Here is a 19,947-nt window from a genome sequence, read left to right as displayed (position 1 = left end):
TGACCACAAAGGGGTTCTGAGTGTCGAGCAGCTGCTTTCAGAACCCCTCATGGTCAACGCTTTGGACCTCCAGGATTCCAGCCTGGCAGGACAGGAGAGTCAACCCCACCAATACCTATCTTTATACCCCCAAGATCTCGTACCAAGCAGGCCAGAACATCGGCAGAGATGAGCATGTAGAAGACGTTGTTCCAGCCTGTGGGGGAAATCAGTCCAGCCAGCAGAGGCCCCAGAGCCGCACCTGCGCAGAACACAACATCAGAGAGGGGCACCCGACAAGGGGCCCTAAGCAGCCCGCCCACCCGAGAGCGGCATTCCAAGAAGTGTGCTCAACACAAGCCTCAGGGCTCAGCTGCCAAGGGCCAAAAACTAGAGTCACAGACCTATGGACCCAGTGCCGTCGATGATGGCCGTGACAGTGGAGAGTGCCTTTGCATTGCCCTTCAGGCTCTCGTGAGTTCCCTGGGGAGAGAGAAAAGCATGGAGAGGCCAACCAGAGAGGCAGCACCAGGCAGCACCAGGACCAGGATAGGGCTAACTTGGGGCAAGGCAGCAACTGGGGCTTGGAGTTGAGAGGAAGGGGGGCTATTGATGGCAGACTCTGGTGGACTTTAAGGCCCTCCTACACCAGGATCTCTGTGCACCAGGGAGGGGGTGGGAATATGGGATATTGGACCTGGAGATGTGCCCAGGCCCTGACCAAGCTCCCAGAGTCCTCCCCCGCCCCAGGGAGGCAGCCTGCTTACCAGGTCAGCAGAAACGGCGGTGGTGATGAGTGCATAAGGACCATTGACCAGGGCCCCACAAATGATCAGCATTACTGAGGCAGTGACAGAGACAGCTCGTTAGGGATGAGAGGCCTCCTCCCGCCCCAGCCCCAAAGCAGGTGAAACCCCCAGGTGTCCGGCCAAGAGCCTCCACTTCCCTGTGCCTCCCACCAATGCCCCCAAGTGGCTTCCTGGGGCCCCCAAGGCAATGCTCTTCCTCTGCGCTGGCTCGACTTGCGGCCACCCCCTCACCTATAGAGTTGGTAATCCCGTTCTGACCAATGTTGTTATACAGGAACATCTGAGAGAGGAAAAGGGAGAGGCCGGGTCACACCCAGGCCTCCCCATGGGCTGTGTGGGTTAGACTGGGAGTCTGGCACACCCTCTCCTCCCAGGGAACCCCAGAGGTCCACCTTACTCCAGAACTCTTGGTCTTTAATGGTTCCTGGGGTGGAGGGTCTAAAATGTAGAAATCTGTTGTTTCCTGTTTCTCGTAAAGGCTTCTTTCACACCCAACGTGAATTTCCTATTCTTTCCTGAGTTAGGAAGTTCAGCTGCTGGCCTCCCTCTTCTCCACCAAGGCCAAATCCCTGCTAACCCCTTTCCAAAGTCCTCAGTCTGAATCTTGCAGTCTGTGCCGCCCCCAGCTTCTCCTCCCCTGGCGTGCACACGGACATGCATACATGCAGAGAGACAGGCGTGTGCATCCACGCCCAGGTGCACACACATTGCAACAGCCCGCATAGGTACATGTGAGCACGTGCGCTCTGCTCTTGAGGTTATACGCACCATCGGGGCAGCCAAGATCAGCATGACACAGCAGGTGGTGGCCCTGCCGTTGGTGTGGTCGGAGATGAGCCCCGCCATGATGCCGCCTAGAATACAGACCAACTGGCACCCAGCTGCTCCCAGTGGGACCACAGCCGCCCACTAAGGTGGCACCCCAAGCCTTGCCCCATCGTTTTGTCCCATTGCTCCACCCAATGCTAGCCTGGGTGTGGGCGTCCAGAACCAGTAGAACCTCTCCCTCTGAAGCCCTCCCCGCACCCACTGCTTTTATGGGAAGATCAAACACAAGGGTCAACTTTCTGAGGTCTCCCCAGCTGGGTAGGAGCCCTTTTTTCTCTGATGCCACCTAGTTCACATCACATTGGACCTGTCCCGTCCTTCTGCACCCCCACAAGACAAAGGGGGAATAGGGGAATACTGCCCAGGGCAGAATAGGGCAGGGCCTCACCCATGATGCCACCAACATCGAAGAGGGTCGACAGGTCCCCAGCCTGTTTGGCGCTAAAGTGAGCTGTGGAAAACACAAATATATGGTCAGAGCCGGGCTTGGAACAGGCGTCCTGGAGTGCCATGGCCAGAAAAAGCCCTACAGAGCACCTGACCCAGTCCCATTGCCTCCGGTTTCAGAGGAAGGAGTGGGACCCATGGGAAGTGTTTGGCCAGAGTCACAAGTAAATTTGCAGCAGCCTCCCCCTACACCTCAGCCTGTACTTTTTCTCCCCTTGCAGGCTGGCTCTGACCTCTCCGAAAAGCCTTCCCTTGAAAGCACTGGGGTCTGGCCCAGGAGAACCCTGTCAGACTAGGCCACCTTGGCCCGGGGGAAGGAGGGAACACCGCTGGTCTCACCAGCCCTAGTTGTGCTCTGCTCCTGAGCTCCTGGCCAGCCTCCACCAGGAGGCTCCCTATCCATGGGAGGTCTCTGCTAATACACAGAGCCAGGAAGGAGACTCACAGGCAAATGGGGACCTCAGGTCCCAGGTCTTGTCCTTGGATTAGAAAGAGCAAGATCCTGAAGCTGGAATTGTAGCCTAAGCCTCAAGGTTGACTCCTACTCTGAAGCTGGCATCAAGGCTACAAAACCAAGAGCTGCCCTGGCGCGCTGCTCCCTCTTATCTTTGAGAGAGGCCCTATGACGAGGCTGTTGGTCAAGTCAGGGGCTGGGATTTGGCCTTGCATAATCCCCAGGGCATCCTATTCAGAGCAAGTACAGCACTTGCAAAGCAGACTTTGGGGTCCTCCCACAGGGCTTGGAGGGAGCAGCATAGCTGAGGGGCAGAGGGCCTGGGCCATGGCAGAGCTCCGAGGGCAGGGACGGGCTAGAGTGGGCCCTGAAGGAGGGCAGTGCCGCTGACCCAGGCACCAGATGTCAGTCCTGGGAGGTTCCCGGCAGCCCTTGGGGAGAGGAGAGCGGTGCTCACTTCAGGCTTTAGGCAGAGGGGTAGCTCACCAGACCCTCTTCCTATGTGTGTGTGTGTGTGTGGGGGGGGCATTCAAAGGCAGACCTGTCCCTGAACCATCCAGGCCCTCTCATCTGTGAGCCAAGCCAGCTGGATGGAGGTGGGTTCTCCTACACACAAGGCTGGAGAGGAAGTCAGGAAGGATGACAGAACACATCTCTGAGTTCCGAACCCCCAACTCTGGTCCGAGGGAAGAAAGGTGTCTGGAATCAGGGTCTCTGAGGTAATGTTTGAGGTCTAACTTCCAAAGGAAAAATAAATTTTAAAAGTCTCCCTTTGCCCTAGGAGAGGGTGCACGGACATCCCAATGGTGTTCTGGAATCCCGTGCATCACGTGCCTCCTCAGAGAGCCCTCCCGCCCCTCTGCCCCTTGTCCTCACCCACGTTGAAGATGTAGAGAGGCAGCCAGTAGAGGAAGGTGTAGCTGACCAGCTTGGCAAAGAGCAGACACAAGGAGAACTCCACCACACCCTGCGGAGCATGACAGAGGTTGTCGGAAAGGCATGCCAGGTGCCCTGAGCCAGGGGTAGCCCCAGGAGGAACTCAGCAGCCGCCCCCCTCCTTCCAAACTACTGCACAAAGCACATCTCCAGTCTTGTTGTGTGAGGGCCACCCTCCTGTGTTACCCTCCCCGAGCTGGCTCCGCACCCTCACACCTCACACAGAGCCTAGAGCCCCCCGAACCCCCCCCATCTCCCGACCGCCACCGGGGACATCCAGAGAGCTCCAGGCCGCGAACTTCTCGAACTTCTCACCGGGATGCGGAGCGCCCCCAGGAAGCTGATGGCCGCAGGCTGCGCCCTTGGCTCCTTGGAGCACCTGCCCGCGCTCTCCAGGCTGCTCTCCTTGTTGGTGCAGGGACCATTCCCCAGGTCCTCAGGGCTGTCTGGGTTCTCTTCCAGCCCATCCTGAACAGAGTAGAGCCCCGGCTGGGAGCACAGCCAGAGGCCACTGCCTGCCAGCTGGGGGGACAACCCAAGCGGCAGGCAGAGTCTCCCAAGCTGGAGGAGGTCCGCGCCCCCCTTTGCGACTGAACAAATGTCCCACCAGGCCCCATCAGTCTGTCATGGAGCCACCCTAAGGTCCTGCCACTGAGCCTGTGAGCTAACTGTGGGCGCACAATGCCCCTACTGCCCCCAGTCCTCTCTGGGACCTGCCCCCATGGATGGAGTCACGGGCGGAGAGGCTCACACTAGTGTGGTGCTGGGGAGCTGCGCAGTCCACATCTTCTGGGTCTGAAAGAAAAACCCAACCTTCTAAGAAGCTTCCCAGCAGGCCCTGCCCCCAGCCGCCAAGTTAATGGCCAGTCTACTTCCCAGCAAGAGGGAGCCTGGAACCCGGGCTCGGGAGGCACCTTCCAGGCCTGGCTCCCCTAACGCCACCGGCGTCACTAAGGGCCTTGTGGGCCCCCATTGTGTGGCTACCAAGTGGCCACAAGGGCGGGCTGAGCTATCTCCCAAGGCCATCAGAGAACGGGGAAGAGGACAGCAAGTGACGAGGGTTCCATCACCTCCCACTCCCCCTGCTCACACGTCAGAGCCAGCACTTGCCAGGCAACCACAGGCCAACTGCTTAGTCCCCCAGCCCTGAACCAATAGCAAGTAAAGGCTGTTCGTCTCCCTCTTCGTCTTCTTTTACAAGTGAAAAAGGAAAAAAGGCTGAAGCCCAGAGAGGCAGCTAGTCCCTGGCCACACACACACCAGTAGTCCTCCCCCAGGGCCAGCTGCCTTCCCCCGGACCCCAGGACGAGAAGGAGGAGGCTCAGTTCTGAGCCCCGTAGGAAGGGCGGGGGCCACTCACATTCGATGAGAAAGAGGAAGGTGAGGACACCCATGGCAGCGGTGATGATGCCCGGCACCACGAAGGACAGGCCCCAGTGCTCATTCACCCAGACACCAGCGATCAGGGAGCCCAGGATGTTGCCCACGGATGTGTGTGAGTTCCAGATGCCCATGATGAGCCCCCGCCTGGAGGGGAGGGAGGCAGGACCAGGAAAGACAGGGGAGAAGAGTAAAAGAAAGTCAAAACAGAAGCACAGGGTTCATCACCCCTGCCCTGGCCAAGTGCAAACAGCTGGCTGCCTCCAGCCTCCAGCCTCCAGGCCCAAAGACAGCATGGGGGGAGGTGGGGAGGGCTTGCCAGGTGCCAAGCAAGGGACAGCCAAGGCCGGGGGTCCTGCTCCCCTCATCCAGCGACTGGAGCCAGCTCACACAGGCCTTCCAGATGGAGCTCCCCCCACCCCGAGCACTTCCGGCCCCCACTCCTCTCTTCCCTCTTGTCCTGGGGCTGTTACTCCAAATCTGGGTCCTCAACCAAGGCCACCCCACCTCCAGGGGACACAGGCAGTGTCTGGGCGTTTTTAACTGTCCCAGCTCCGCGTATGCTTCTGGCATCTAGTGGGTAGATGCTGCTAAACATCCTGCCATGTGTAAGGTTGCCCCACAGCAAAGAGCGACCAGCCCCAAATGTCTTGTAGGGCTGAGCTGGAGAAACCCTGCTCAAAACCAACTTCTTCCCCCCCCCGCCCCCGCAGAAACCAGTTCAAGTACATAATAATAATAATAATAATAATAATAATAATGCTTTATAGGTTTCATTTTTGTCTTCATGCAAAATGGAAATTAGTCAGTTATGAGGAAAAAGTGTAACAAGGGTGGCCTGTTCTGTGGACTAAAACCTTATCCATGAGAAAAATCAGTAATGCTTTTCAGCCACTAAAACATTGAACTAAATGTGAAAGTCAGCAAGACAGACCCAAGTTTCTAACCTTTCACCCTGAAATTATACTAAGGGCCATGAGAGACCTCCTCACTCCCCACAGCCCTCCCTGCCTACCTCCCGCTCCTCCTCCCTCCGCACACTCACTTTCCTTTTCCGAACCAGTTGCCAACGCAGGTCACCACAGAGGGCCAGCCTGTGGTCTGGACAAGTCCGTTGCAGATCTGCAGGGAGACTGGAGATGAGTGGGATGGGCCTGGGCCATGCTGCAGACTCCTTCTGCCCCCTCCCGGGCTGCGGGGCCCTCCCCAGCCCTCACCAACCCCAACCAACCACACTAGCAGCCTCTACAACCCTCCCCACGATGGAGCAGAGGTCTGAGTGCAAGACAGGGGCTCGTACCTGGATAAGCACAAAGTACCAGAGCACATGGATATTCCAGAAATATCCGAGGCCGAAGAGCGAGGTAAAAAGGCCGCTGAGCAACATTCCAGCTGAAAGGTAGTAACGGAGGGGGAGCCGCTCCCCAAAAATTCCACTGGAGAAGAGAGTTGGATCTGTGGTTAATCACCAGCTGCCTCCTCCCGGCACCCCTGAGCTGCCTCTGGCCCAGGTGGCCACCGACCACCTCTGTGCAGCCTGCCACCTGCCAGGGAGGCCCTTGAGTCTCCACTCACTGGACTTTGCTGCCTCAGTTGCCACTGCTGAACACGCTCTTTGAAATGTTTGTTCTCCCCTTGGCCTGCTCACCCCTTTGCCTTTGCTGACCACTCCTTCTCACAGACTTTCCCCAGGGCGCAGTCCCTTGTATCAACTTTATGGCTCCAACTGGGTAGCCTCCATCCTGACCTCTCCCACTGTGGGGTCACACCCAGATGCCTTCCGGACATCTTCACTTGGTTGCCCCCAAACATATGCAGCTCTGCACTCTACGACTGAACTCTCCCTCCTCCTTCCCCTCTCAGTCCTGTGGCCTGTGCCCCTCCTCCAAGTGAGTGTGGCACCCCCATCCTTGGTCACCAAACCACCACACTGGTTTGGAACCAGCTGTGAAGCAGGCCCCTCTGTTAGGCTGTGAGCCACTGGAAGGCAGTACCTGGCGTTCTTCCCATTTGGTTCTTGGCAACAGACAGCAGGCTCACTACGTCAAAGCCATGCTTGCTGGGCTAATTTAGGCCTAGGAGAGGCTGACGGTTTTCCTAGCCATGTCCATGTCCACGGCCACCCACAAAGGATCCCAGTTCAGGAAAAAAAAAAAACCCATATTCCAACCATCCCACCACCACTGTCATCTGTGAGAGTAACCTCAGAGGAAACACTTTCTAGGAAGAAGCAGCTACAGAAGCCTGCCAGGTGAAGGAGTCGGCCGGGTGACCGTGGGAAGGAAAGGAGAATGGCCAGGCGCTGGTGGTGTGGGCCCATGTCTTTGCCTCCTGTCCACCTGGGAGAGCCCTCAGCTCTGGGGCCCCCTACTGTGAGACAGTCACAGGCTTGGCCCATCCCCTACCTGATGAACATGCCGATGGCGTAAGCCACAAGGAAGGCATTGTCCACGGCCCCCAGTAACTCCTTGTAGTTGTTCTTATCTGGAAACAGAGGGGAGAGGCAGAGAGCTGGTGCTTGGCGGCCCCTGCAGGAAACCCTTTCTGGCCCCAGACAACCTCTTCCTGCGGCAAGAGCAATGTGCCCCGTTCCTACCGAATGGAGCCCAGTCACACCACGTTGTGTCATTGATACTGTGGCTGTCGTTGATGGGATTGATCAGCTCCGAGCAGTTCTGGTGCAGACGGCTCTGAAGAGGCAAGAGGGTGCACAGGTCGGGGCTCACCTCCTGACATCAGAGCCCACTCGGCCCAGAGATGAGCAAACCATCTCCCTCCCCAACCACACCAGCACCGCGGCCAGCACCGTGGACTTCGTGAGCCTTCCTGTGGCAGCTCCTCCTGCAGGAACCCGCCACAGGGGCAAGGGGCCGCGCGTCAGACCCTCCACGAAGGGCAAGGTGAGTCTGAGCAGAGCCCATACAGCCTGCGGTCCCTGCCCTCCCGTTCCCGCCATAGCCCATTAACACTGCTGTCCAAAGGAGCACCTAGGGAAAGTTCCCTAAGAAGAACAACTACTAAAAGTGAGGGTTGGCCATGTGAAGGCCGTTCATCTCCGCGACTCCAGTTAGGGAATAAGATTCAGACCATTCTACTAGAGTTGATTTCTGCGGGAGCCCAGCATCTCCTGCATTCTTCCTCACCACCAGGCCAGCCTCACCTTGACAACACTGATGGGCTTCCTGGACATGTGATAACAGGTGTAGATGAAGAAGGTCAGCACCAGGATGAAGCCTCGGAACCTGCAGGGAGAGGCGGGCGCCTGGGTTAGTGGGAGGTCGGTCTCGGCTCAGGAGCAGTGTCCCATGTGACCCACTCTGGCAACCCCAGGGCCTCCACACGGCCAACGCTCTAATTCAGGGTCCAACCGGACACAAGTTCCTTGGGACAGAGGCCAAGGGGAGGGTGGGAACAGATGCCCAGAGGCCAGCGCACTCAGAGAGCCCAATCTCTCTGGTCCCAACTCCTGTGGCCTTCCAGCAGAGCTGGCCCAGCCCCCTAGACCACACAAATTATGCACCCCTCTCCCCCAGACCGCTTCTGTCATCTCCCATCACCTCTCTTGTCCTGTGACCTCACTAAGGTCAGGAAGCCCCTGTGTGTGCACTGCTGAGACAGGGGAGCAACCAAGTAGAATTGTTTTTAAAAAATACCAGCAATGGTTTTAATGGTGGGAGCAGGAGGGAGGTCGCCATGGCTCGTCTCTAAAGTGAGCTCACGACTCCTCTTAAACCTTGAACACAGCAGGCCTAGCAGTGGCTGCAGCCCAGGAAGAGCAGAGCCAGACACCTCTGGAAATGTAGCAACAGTGGAGAAGCCGGGGCCAGAATCCACATCCTCCTCCCAGGCCCAGTCTGGTCCGTCCCATGGGACAGAAGGCTCATTCTTGGGCTCATTCTTTCCATCTGTGGCTCACACATCACATGCGCCCTCTCCTTCCCCCACTTCTCATCCCAATACCGGCCTGGGATGGAAAGAACAGTTCAGCCAGGCACCCCTCAAGCATGAACCCCACGTCCAGGCCCTGCCCTTCTTTGGGTGGGCTGGGGGAAGGGCCTCGACATCCTCCTGAGTCAATGTTTGCTTCCCCAGAAGAGCATCAGCTGAGCTGAGTCAGCAGCCAGCAGCCAGCACGTACATGGAAAACAGACCTTGAGAAGGGCCCACAAGCCAGGAGGAAGGGGCAGGTGTTAGGAAAGATCCAGAGCCTTGGGTTTTTCAAGATCTCATGGAGAAGAATGGACAAGGGGAGGAGAGACCCTGGAGAACTTTCCATCCTCAGCTCCATGAACCTAAGGGGTAGGATACTTTGCCCTCTTTAGGGAACTGCCTTCAAACCCTGAACTCACTTCCCCCCAATTTCAGAAGAGCCTGGATTTAGGTTGGGCTCTCAGGCCCCTTCTTCCTTTACCCCGGACTTGAGCTTCCTACCCGGGTTCTCTGACTCCCCTCTCTCCACAACCTCATGGTGCATTTTCTCAAGAGAACTAAGTCACACACACTCACACACCCACCCATTACCAGGCTTAACATTTTCCAGCCGCCCTCCATGCTGTTGAGAACGAAGTTCCAACTATTTGGTCTGGATTGTATGCTCCTCTACAACAAACAGGGCCCCCTGGCCACAGTTCCCAGGGACACATGGGTGGGTCACAGAGGTCCTCCAGGGACTTGAGTTCTCCAGGGAATGTGGGGTCACTCTGAGGGACTGTCACAGTGACCAATATCAGAAAGCTTAGCGGCAGCCATGTTTTCTAGGTCCCAGCCACAGGCATATGGCCCATGCCTCCTAGTTCGGAGGCTTGTAGAATTTGGGGACATTCTCTGAGGGGATTTGAAGAGGGAGCGTGTCCAGCTGGCCTTCCTCAAAGAGGAATGGCTGGGAGGAAGCAATGGCCCCGCAGACAGCCGGTCCAGTGCCCTGTCTGGGAAGCACTGGGGCGGGAGAAGCTAAGTGCTTTGCGGGCTGCCTCTGGTGTACTGGGGAGCCGAACACAAGTCCCTCCATCTTTTCGCCTCTGGTTTCCTCAGCAGTGGCACGTGGATGAGAGCACCAAGCCTGTCTATCTCAAAGACAAGTGAACACAATGGGACTCTCCCCCTAGTTCCCAGGTCCCTGTTGGACCATCTTTAAGCCCCCACTCCCACCCCTCCCAGGGCTCAGCTGAGCCTAGCATGGCTGCTAGCTATACTGACTGTGGAGACAAATCAGATTTCCTCTGCGTCTGACAGATCCCTGAGGCCCCACTGAGGCTCCCAGCTCTGACTGTTCTCCCATGACAGGCCCAGCAATGAGGAAGACCCTTGTCAGCCACAGACCCTGGTGTTGCCTGGGAAGCCCTCCCGGGAGCTGGTCAGAGCCGCCCGGAGGCCTAGCACAGTTCCCAGCTCCCCCTGCTCTTCCCACACACACTCCCCTCCCCCACCCGGCTTCACCTCTGAGCCCGCAGTGGGATGGCGTGGAGACTCTGGCCTGCTGCGGCCTGCCCAGATGCTCCCTGGGGAGCAGATAAGGAGTGTCGGGAGGGGCCCACACTAGTATCCAGACCTGTGAGATTCCAGTCCTGCCCTCCTCCAGGAGCCCGGCCTGCCCTTTCCCTTTGCTCTGACCTCAACCTCCAGGAGAAAAGCTGACACCCAAGAAAGCAGAAGAGTCATGAATCTAGGGGGTTGTGGGGGGTGGGGCAGGAGGCCCTCAGGCGTGCCGTGATGTCAGGCCTGGCATCAGTGCCCTCTGGGACTTCCTCCCTGGACTGCAGAGAGGCGCCGGGAGGAGCGCAGAGGCCCGCGGCTAGCTGGGCAGAGCGCCCTTGGAGCCAGGCCTCCTGCCCGATCAGTCCACTTCCCATTCCACAGTCCTTTTTCCATTCCATTCCACTTTGGCTGCTATTCCGAGAAAAAGGCCAAGGTGCCACCGTTCAAAGGGGACTGGGGTCACTGATCAGGTGGAGGGCTGAGCTAAGCCAACCAAAAGCTGCCAGATTCAGAGCCTCTCACAGGAAAGATAGCTGAGAGGCTCCGGGGTGTGCAGAACCACAGGTTTCACTTCCCTTCTTACCAGCCCTTTCTTCAGAACCAAGAGGCCCCCGGAAGGGAGCAGTGGGCCCTGGGGGGCAGTGAGGGGAGGGATGGCAGCCCAGGTCCTGGGCCAGGCTGGGCTGACAGGCCAGGCACAGTGAGGCCCCCAGATGGTTCCAAGTGAGGCCACCTGCTCCGTGACCGACCCCCTAAATCTTTGTTAGCAGGAAGTGGCACTTCTTAGAGTCCTAGCCTCCCCCAACCCAGCACTGGTTACTCAGTAACCAAATTAGATAGTGAGACGAACTAGCTATCTCTTAACTGTTAGTGGACAGTCCAGACTCGGCACGGGGACTTCTGAGGTGAGGACAAGGATCGATGTGTCCCAAAGCAGCAATGGATTAAAAACAAATAAAACCCCCACAGGACCTGTTACCACCACTAGTACAACAACCCGGAACAACAAGAAACAGCAGAGGAGAGGAACATTGGTCTTAGGAGGTGATGGAAAAAAGCACCCTTTCCCCAGTAGCCACCCGGTCAACCCTCGTACCTGCTTCCTTGCTTTCCAATCACATTCCAATCACAACCCCCTACCCCGTAAGGCCAGTGAGGACTTCAGCTCCCTCAACAGCCACCCTCTACGCCCCCGTGCCTCAACCAGGGGCTGCTAGTGGACGGCTAGGGCTGCTCAGGTAGCCAGGTGACAGGCTGCTTGTGGCTGCTGATGAGCTTGGCACTTGCCCTGAGGAAATGGGACTTGGTGGCCTGTCTTTGGAGGTCCCTGTTCTGGGACTCCACAGATCTGAAAAGGATAGAGGCTGAGCCCAGAGCCAGGCCTTCAGCATACAGGGTGGGACAGGGGCAGGTCACGGCTAGACGGGCCCAAAGCCCTCTGGGGGCAGAAAGTCAGCCAAAGGAATCCACTCCTTGTCACCCTTCCTCCAGCTGGGACTCAAGAGCTCGCTCGGAGACATCAGCTTGATTCAGAGCTTGGTCCCGAGATCCTTTCCAGCAAAGGGAAAGACTGGCAGGTGGCCATAAGAAGCCCAGGACTTCGCAGGATAAATGAGCAGATAAGATCATGATCACTTTTAGGAAAGCAGAAAGCTTGCACAAGGAGACTCGGTGAGGGAAGCCTGAGACTGTAAACAGACAGCCATGGCTTCAGCTCCAGCATGATGTGTTGTCTAGGCAGCTGGAAACGTCTGGAAGGGCGTGAGAGTTGGAAGGGTTTGGAAGAGGTGGTTGACATTATGCAAATAGCACAGATGGAAATGTCCTGGGGATGGCAGAGTCAGGGTCCCGCCTAGCAAGGCAAGATGATGGACTTCCCCTGGAGAGTCTCTAGCCGCCTAGAGCGTGAAGTGTCAGGGGTCTGAGGCATGAGCCCGGGGCCAAGAGGAGAGCAGCTGCTTGGCCCCCTACATACACACCAACTCAGGAACCCTCGGAGACTCTGCCCCCGATGTCTGTCCTTCATCTTGTCATTACGTTTGGATGGCTCCAGTCCGACCTCAGCACTCAGTTGGCACAATTTGAATGGAAGAAATAAGGCCTTGACCAACCACGTCCATCATGCCAGACCCGTCCACGGGCCCTAAGTCAGATCCTCTTCCCAAAGCCAAGGGAGGTATGAGTCTGCTCTGCAAGACGGGAAAGAGGAAACGGCAGAGGGGAAGAGGAAGCAGAAGGCAGCTGGGGAGAGGGCAGCCATCACGAGTGACAGGGGAGGGGAGACCACAGGGACGAGTGACAGGGCAGGGGAGACCACAGGGCCATGCTGTGTGACCAGCTCTGACCGTGCGGTGGGGGCAGGGATAATAGTGTGTCCCCCAGTTTCTCCATCTGGATCTCCAGTCCTTTCCAGAGCAGCCCCTCACGGCCACAGCTCATTTTGAGGCCCCTTTTCTGTGGCCCTTACCAAGCCCTTCTTCGCAGTTACCAGGAAAGTGAGACAAGACAATGCTACTCAGGCAGCAATGGGGGCCCTGATCGGGGTCCCAGCAGAACAGTGAAAAGATCGCCAGACTTAGACCAAAAGAGACTGTGTCCCCCTGCTGACTGTGGCCTTGAGTGAGTTGAACTAAGCCTCAGTTTGAAATTCTTTACGTAAGGTGATCGAGTCCCGCACTCAAGAGTGTCAGAGGATTGAGATGTGGGGGGTGGGGAAGCCTCCGGCATACAGCAGGGTCTGGGGATGTATTCGAAGGGCTTCTGTGTCCCCTGGGGGTGGGCGCGAGGATCTGGCCACGAGAGCCCTCCGTAAACTCTAGAAGGGGAGCCGTCTGTTCCAGCGGAGGCCAGCTGGCAGCCTTGGCCTTTCCAGCTCACCGGGGAAGATCAGGGTGTGGGGAACAAACAGTGATGTGGGAGTTCACAGCTCCTGCCTTCCTGCCTGCCCAAAGCCTTCCTCCCCCCAATTCCTGCTCATCCAGCCAGTCCCGCCTCCCACGGGCTCCTCTTCTCCTTGTCCTGAGTGCTTCTCCCTCACGGGGTCCCAGGAAATGGGCCCAGCCCCATGAGCGCCGGCTGCAGTCATCTCTGGCCAGAGGCCCATGTTCCCAGCTGCCCCCAGACATGCCCACGCAGACGCGGGGCCTGAAGGCGGGGCACCGGCCAGGCCCAGGGCTGGGAGGACTCTACCGGCCCCAGCCTGACACAGAGGAGGAGGGGCAGGAGTAACATCTCCCTGGAAGGAAACCTCTGTGGCTCCGACTTTTGCTCCCACAGTTCGAGCTGCCTGTCTCCCTCAGGCAGGCCTCTGGGGGCCACTCCCTCCGTGCTCCTCTGCCCCCATCCAGTAGTAGCTACATGGGTCAGTCTTCCCTTCCATGCCGTTGCCGGCTCCGTGGCCTCTGCTCAGGACACCTCCAGATCCCCTGGGTCAAGGCCACCTTCTCCTCCTGCTGAGGCTGCATCCTTCCCTCCGTCCACAGACATGCACGAGCACTTAGCGCTGACCAAGGACAGACCGTGAGCCAGGACCCGGGCCCCCAGGCCCCAGGCCCTGGGCCGTGTGATTTCCTCATCTTTTCACTTTCACCCGAACCCTTTGTTGTAGTTACATGGTCATTTCCACGTTATAGACGAGGCCCTACAACCTCAAAGGGATAGAGTGATCTGTGTGAGGCCAGCCGGCCCTGGGACATGTCCCCTGCCACAATCTCAGCAGGAGGAGAGCAGAAGGACCCCGGGCCAGGGAGAAGGACTAACCTGGGTGCAAATTCCGGCTGGGTCACGTACTAACTACAGGGGTCGGACAAGCTGCAGAGCTTCTCTGGGCCTTGTGACACCCATAGGTGAGGTGGGGAAACAACTCGTCGCCTTGCAGTGAGCTACAAATCAACACTGTCTGGCACAGAGTAGTGGAAAAGGCGAGGAAAAGGAGAGTCAGTAATTAAGGGTCCGTCAAGGTTCGCGCGAGCCTCGGCCTGGTCTAAGTTCTTCACACACGGGGCCTCACGTAACGCTCGCACGGTCCTGTGAGGCGGGCTTCGCTCCTGCCCACTCGACAGACGGGGGATCCAAAGCTCACGGTGACTCCGGCCTCCGGTGTCCTAGTCGAGGAAGGTCTAGCTAGACCTGCTTTCTTCGCTTCTGCTTCAACGCCCTCTTTGGGGACATGGGGAGGCAGTAAGTCTGAGAAGACTTTGATCCTTAGTTTCAGGAAGGTAGGCCCAGGTCTTAATCATTACTACAAGCCCCAGAGCTCAAGATAATAAAAATAATAAAGTAATAAAAATAATAATGTGCCTACAGTAGGCACCACATTAATGCTTAGTGTGTGATAGGAGTCCAGCCCTACACCCAGCAGGAAAGGACAAGGACACTTACTCAGGGCCCTTCACCGGCCACGGGAAGTTAAGAATGTTCTCGTATCAGGTTTATCCTGTAGAAACTGAGGCTTAGAGAAGGCAACTGCATGAAGCATACCGTGGTGAAAGGATTTCAGTCCAGATCTGGCTTAACTCTGGGAGATGTTGGCCAACACGGTACATAGCTGGAGTCATACTTTGAATGACGTGTGGTTGTAGAAAGCTGTGTTAGGTGTATTCATGAGTTCTTCTAAAACGCTGGTGTGGGACAGGCTGTTGATAATTACCTACCCTCCCCAACCCTATTTCCTCTAAAACAGAAGTTACTCTGGCTAAATGGTATAATTAACACATATGGATGAAACTCCATTAGGAATAATAGCGGCAGACATGTACAACTGGCACACACGGTGATAAGATATGATGGGTTTTTCTATTTTTGTTTTGTTTTTTAAGAAGAGAAAAAGAAAAGTTTTATCCTAAAGTAAAATGACTGGTCATTCCGAAATAAGAAAGAGGACAATAAAGGACAAAACCTGAAGGGATACATTTGTAGAAGTTTGTGAAAAGAGGATTTGATTTCCTTCGGATGATAGAACATGCAAATAAGGAGTCTGAAAATAAATAATTATGGTAAAGTTTTGTCCAAATCTGGCTCAGTTTTTGTTTTATTTGTATTATTTACAAAAAGAGGCTGTGGTTCCTTTAGTATCAAATATGCCAGTGCAAAAGTAGAATCTGATTTTCTCTGCTAAAGTGCCAAAATTTCCTTGAATTATTGGTCTGCTTTTAAAGAGAGGATGTAAAAATTTTTTTTTTAACCTCCTGGGGAATCTGCCTAGATGGCAAACATCCAGTGTCCTACAGAATAATTTTCTATACTTTGTAAAACAAAGATTTTTAGGAAACAGTTCAGTTTCTTTACAATGTTACCTTCTAAGTTTATTTTTTATTGTATTATCATCACTTTCAAATGGGCAGACAAGAAGTTTCTTAGGCACTCATGATGAGCACTCAAATGTCCTAACAACTTTTGATGTTTTGCTTTTCCAAAATCAAGTCCTAAATGCAAAATAAAATTAAACTTTCTGGACACCTTTCATACTTAAAACTATGAATGAGACCCCCAAGAGAGCCTCTGGAAAGTTTACTTTTTCACTTTTTATAAAAAGAGAGGGGCTGGGGCACCTGGGTGACTCAGTGGGTTAAAGCCTCTGCCTTCCGCTCAGGTCATGATCCCAAGGTGCTGGGATCGAGCCCCGTTTCGGGCTCTCTGCTCAGCAGGGGGCCTGCTTGCCAACCCCCCCAACCCCGCCCCTCTCTGCCTGCGTCTCTGCCTACTTGTGATCTCTGTCTGTCAAATAAATAAATACTCTTTAAAAAAATAAAAAGAGAAGGGCTGCAAATAATTAGTTTTATTTGATATGTTGCTATCGACCAACTGCATGGAAATAGTTGTGAAATCAGAAGAGACACTCAGCCTCGACTAGGTTACATTTCTAAGGGCAAAATGTTATTATTTATATTAACAGTTCACAAATGGTAGGCTACATGAGCAGTTTGTCCAGATTTCTCAGTGCCCTCCGGGTCCAAGATCTACCACCATGTATCCGTGGCCTGGCAGCCCTGTCTAACAGTAATATTACAGGGCGACCAGTCACGATTTTTGGTTCTGATTTAAAATGCTACCTGGGTTGCAACCTTACTTCTTTAATTTGAATTGAACATCTTCTAGGTCAGTGGTTTTCAACTCGGAATGGACATCAGAATTTCCTATGGAGTTCTATGAAAATAGAGGCGTAGGGGCACTTGGCTGCCTCAGTAGGAAGATAGTGGGACTTCTGATCTGGGGGTTGTGAGTTTGAGCCCCACACCAGGTGTAGAGCTTACTTATATAAATAAAATACAGATGTGTAGGCCTTACTCCAGACTGACAGAGTCTCCTGAGTTGATATTCTTGGTATGTCCTTGGGATATTATATAAATTCAATCTCAGGATTTTTAAATATCTCAAGATCTTTTTCCTCCATACAAATTGTATTCATTCGTTTTTATAAGTAAAAATGTAATGTTCACCATCTTCTTTGAATTTACCTTACTGTGTTTTTAGACACTAGATTTTTAATTGGCTGGATTTTGTTTTGCGTATCTCAGGAACATTTCCTGGTTAGCCACATTATTCTGGTCACAAATTCTCATCAGGTTGTTCACTTCTGAAAACTATCATAGTACGTTAATTCACACCCCTTTAGGTTTCTGTCACCTATAGGCCGTTGTTTCATTCTGATGCTTCCTAAAGGCTCTGCAATCAGCTGTAGGCCAAAAGTTGCATCTTTACCAATCGAGAACTATCTCGGAAAAGCACTGTCCCAGACACTCAGTCTTGGGGTATAGGTCTCTCACGGCATTGCTTACACGTCTTGAAAGAACATATAGGCAGATTGAGGCAGGACTTCCAGAACTCCAGGGAAGAAGCAGACAGGCTTAGGTGATTGCTAACCCAAGATTCAATGGAATAAGAATCACAGAAGCCCAAGTGAACTGATGAGGGACGGCTGTCGTTATGTTTAGAATATTGTTGATGTTACAATGTTCGATTTTCTGGAAATACGAGGAAGCACTTCTAGTTCTTCTTCAGCAGTGTATAACCCAAAACAATTCAATAGACTCTGTTTTTGTAAACTACAACAAAACACTTGCACATTTCTTATTCTCCCTACCAGACCGCCCCCCACCCCCAAATTCAGAAACTTTTGTTGAGGATTCCTGCTTTTCATAGCAATATGGTTATTAGCAAGCGTTCAGTAAGAAATTGACCTTTTTGTTGGTGTTTTTTAAGAAGGCTACATGCCCAGTGTGGAGCTCCAACTCAGAGGATGGGAGACCAAGACCTGAGCGGAGATCAAGAGTCAGATGCTAACCCCACTAAGCCACCCAGGCGCCCTGCCTTTTTTTTTTTTTTTTTTTTTAAACACGGATGTAATTCGAAAAATTGATTATATAACCAAGGCCTTACGTGGAATGTCATATTTGACAGTGATGATCATTTAATCAGATATAGCCAGTCCCTTTTAAGGAACGAATATTGACTATGTGGAGCCAATACTAATAAAACCCTCCCAAGAAACCTGGCTTACTGTGTGTGCTCCCTTACAGGCAAATAAGGAAGGTCATTTCCTGGCAGGCCCAGGACATGCAGGGTATTTGGGGGACTTTAAGAAGAGAAGAATTTGCCCAATTTATAGGTACAGCAGGCAAAACCTAGTGTGAAAAGCAGTGTCTTGTCTTCTTAAACTCTAAGTAAATAATAAAGAATAATAAATAAATAAAGGCTTTTAAAAGTCCAGTCTAAGATTTCTTATGAAAACTTCCAGCAAAGCAACTTAACAAGGCCCATATTGTAGATGAACACTCTTGCTGTTCCTATATATATATTCAGATCAAATCTAATGAGACCGGCCTTATTTTGTGATCAAGAATCATCTTTGTAAGTATTTTTGATCAAAGTAGGGGAGACTTTTGGGAAGAAAAAACAAAGTTTCCCTGGGAAACTGCATTGCCTAGAGGACACCCCTCCAGTTATCAGATTCTAGCCTTTCCTTGACTTTGGGCTATTTTATAATGCTTTGAAGCAGCAGGTGACTGTTAAGTCATACAAACTGTGTGAATGAAAGGACAGTCTCCAATTCATAGTTTTTTCTCCCAAACTGCGGAAAAGTCAGTTTGGTCTCAAAATTCCTGATTTACAAATGGCCAAGTTCTTCAGATTCTTTTTAAATTGCGGTAAGATACACATCACATAAATTCTACCATTGTCAAGGGTACAGGTCAGGGGCCTGAAGTGCCTTTCCATTGCCCTGCAACCATCCCCACCATCCGTCCCCAGAACTTTCCGTCTTCCCAAGCTGAAACTCTGTACCCATTAAACAACAGTTCCCTCTTCCCCCCTTCCTGGACATGTTCTGCCTCTCTCATTATAAGTCAAATAAAATCTTTAGCACATGTTCATTTTTGTAACCTATCAGAGCCATGATTTCAGCTTTTTATGAAAAATATTTTAACAGTCCTAAGCTCCAGAAGGATCAAAGAAGTAATGGAAACGAGCGAAGACGGATGGAAGTGACTGAGGGCTGTCACCAGTGAGGACTGTCGCCACTTTGCAAGCCCTGTGATCAACCATCCCAGCCTCCCTCAGGGGAGAGGGTTGGGTATGTAGGATTTTCTGTCTTAAAACCAGTAAGTTGGTCGTCTTAAGAGCACCCACCCTATCCAAAAGAGATCCTCAACCCCTAGTCATATAATTTGGGAATATAGGCCTAGTGTTGTTACACGGTTTCTCAAGAGAAGCCAGGGGTCTGGCTATTTACGTTAAATTTTACAATTTGTAAATGATGGCAACTAACACAATGCCCCCAAAACACTGTGCAGACCAAGCAGACTGCTCCAGTGTGTGGCCTCTGATGGGGAGGGAGCTGGAAGCCCCCCACCCCACCGCACAGTCCCGCGAGGTCAGGAAGGAGGCTACTGCAGAAGCCCGGGCATTCCTTGGGCGGGGGTGATGGTTCAGCGGAGGAGCAGCTGTGGCTCTGATCTCAGAGGTCTGTCCCTCGCCACCCCACCCCGCCCAGGGTGAGGTTTCAGGACACTGAGTTCTGGCCTCTGTATTATCCAAGGAGTAGGAGAGAGCAAAAGGGCCACTCAGCAACTCCTTCGGCCCCTGGATCAGCAGTTCCATCAGCCCCTGGCCTCTGTGGCCCCGCACGCAAGCCCAGGTTCGGTGGGGTGTGCGAGGCGGGCTGTTCCCCGGCTGTCCCCCGCCGGTCCCCGCACGGCCGCGGGCGCTTCCTGCCCTCCGGCGCTCCGGGGCCGGCGGGGAGCTGCTCCGGGACCCGGTGCGCCTCCCTCCCCGAGCCCGGCTCACCAGCTGTCCCTGGAGAAGGTGCGCAGGAACCAGACACCCGGAGCCAAGGAAGACCGCATCGTGCCGGTCCGGGATCCGAGGCGGAGAATGTGGCCGAAGGAGGGCGCGGGGCCGGGCGCGTGGCCCTCGCTGGCAGTCGGCCGGGTTTAAATGCCCCGCGGCCCGGCCCGCCCCGGCTCGGCGGCCAGACGCCGGGAGCCCCCGCCCCCTTGCACCTGAAGGCCCTCGGGGTCCGCCCGGCGCGAGCCGACCGCCAACCTCCCGCACCTGCATTTTCTCGCGCTCGGCCTCCCAGCTGGCGGCCCTCGGAGCTTCTCGGGGCTCCTACCGCTTTGCACTTTCTGCTCACTTCCCGCC

General features: G+C 54.2%; 1 protein-coding gene across 2 annotated transcripts in view; it reads right to left on the bottom strand.

The window, feature by feature from the left end:
- Positions 1-19,947, bottom strand: part of SLC37A2 (solute carrier family 37 member 2) — a 22,900-nt gene extending 2,953 nt beyond the window's left edge. The window contains exons 1-16 of one of the 2 annotated variants that reach the window (XM_032357528.1): positions 19,591-19,947; positions 7,994-8,075; positions 7,430-7,523; positions 7,239-7,317; positions 6,134-6,269; positions 5,879-5,955; positions 4,814-4,980; positions 4,205-4,248; positions 3,769-3,921; positions 3,394-3,484; positions 2,005-2,067; positions 1,557-1,642; positions 1,020-1,068; positions 747-820; positions 384-462; positions 144-241 (exon numbers count right to left, since the gene is read on the bottom strand). In XM_032357528.1, coding sequence (XP_032213419.1) covers positions 144-241; positions 384-462; positions 747-820; positions 1,020-1,068; positions 1,557-1,642; positions 2,005-2,067; positions 3,394-3,484; positions 3,769-3,921; positions 4,205-4,248; positions 4,814-4,980; positions 5,879-5,955; positions 6,134-6,269; positions 7,239-7,317; positions 7,430-7,523; positions 7,994-8,075; positions 19,591-19,649 — 1,431 coding nt within the window. In that variant the 5' untranslated portion in view covers positions 19,650-19,947. The remainder of the gene's footprint in view (positions 1-143; positions 242-383; positions 463-746; positions 821-1,019; positions 1,069-1,556; positions 1,643-2,004; positions 2,068-3,393; positions 3,485-3,768; positions 3,922-4,204; positions 4,249-4,813; positions 4,981-5,878; positions 5,956-6,133; positions 6,270-7,238; positions 7,318-7,429; positions 7,524-7,993; positions 8,076-19,590) is intronic. The other variant, XM_032357529.1, reaches the window with a different exon arrangement.

Source organism: Mustela erminea, chromosome 9 (genome assembly GCF_009829155.1).
Source record: "Mustela erminea isolate mMusErm1 chromosome 9, mMusErm1.Pri, whole genome shotgun sequence".
Classification (NCBI taxonomy): Eukaryota; Metazoa; Chordata; class Mammalia; order Carnivora; family Mustelidae; genus Mustela; species Mustela erminea.
This window is presented reverse-complemented; position numbering and strand designations above follow the sequence as displayed.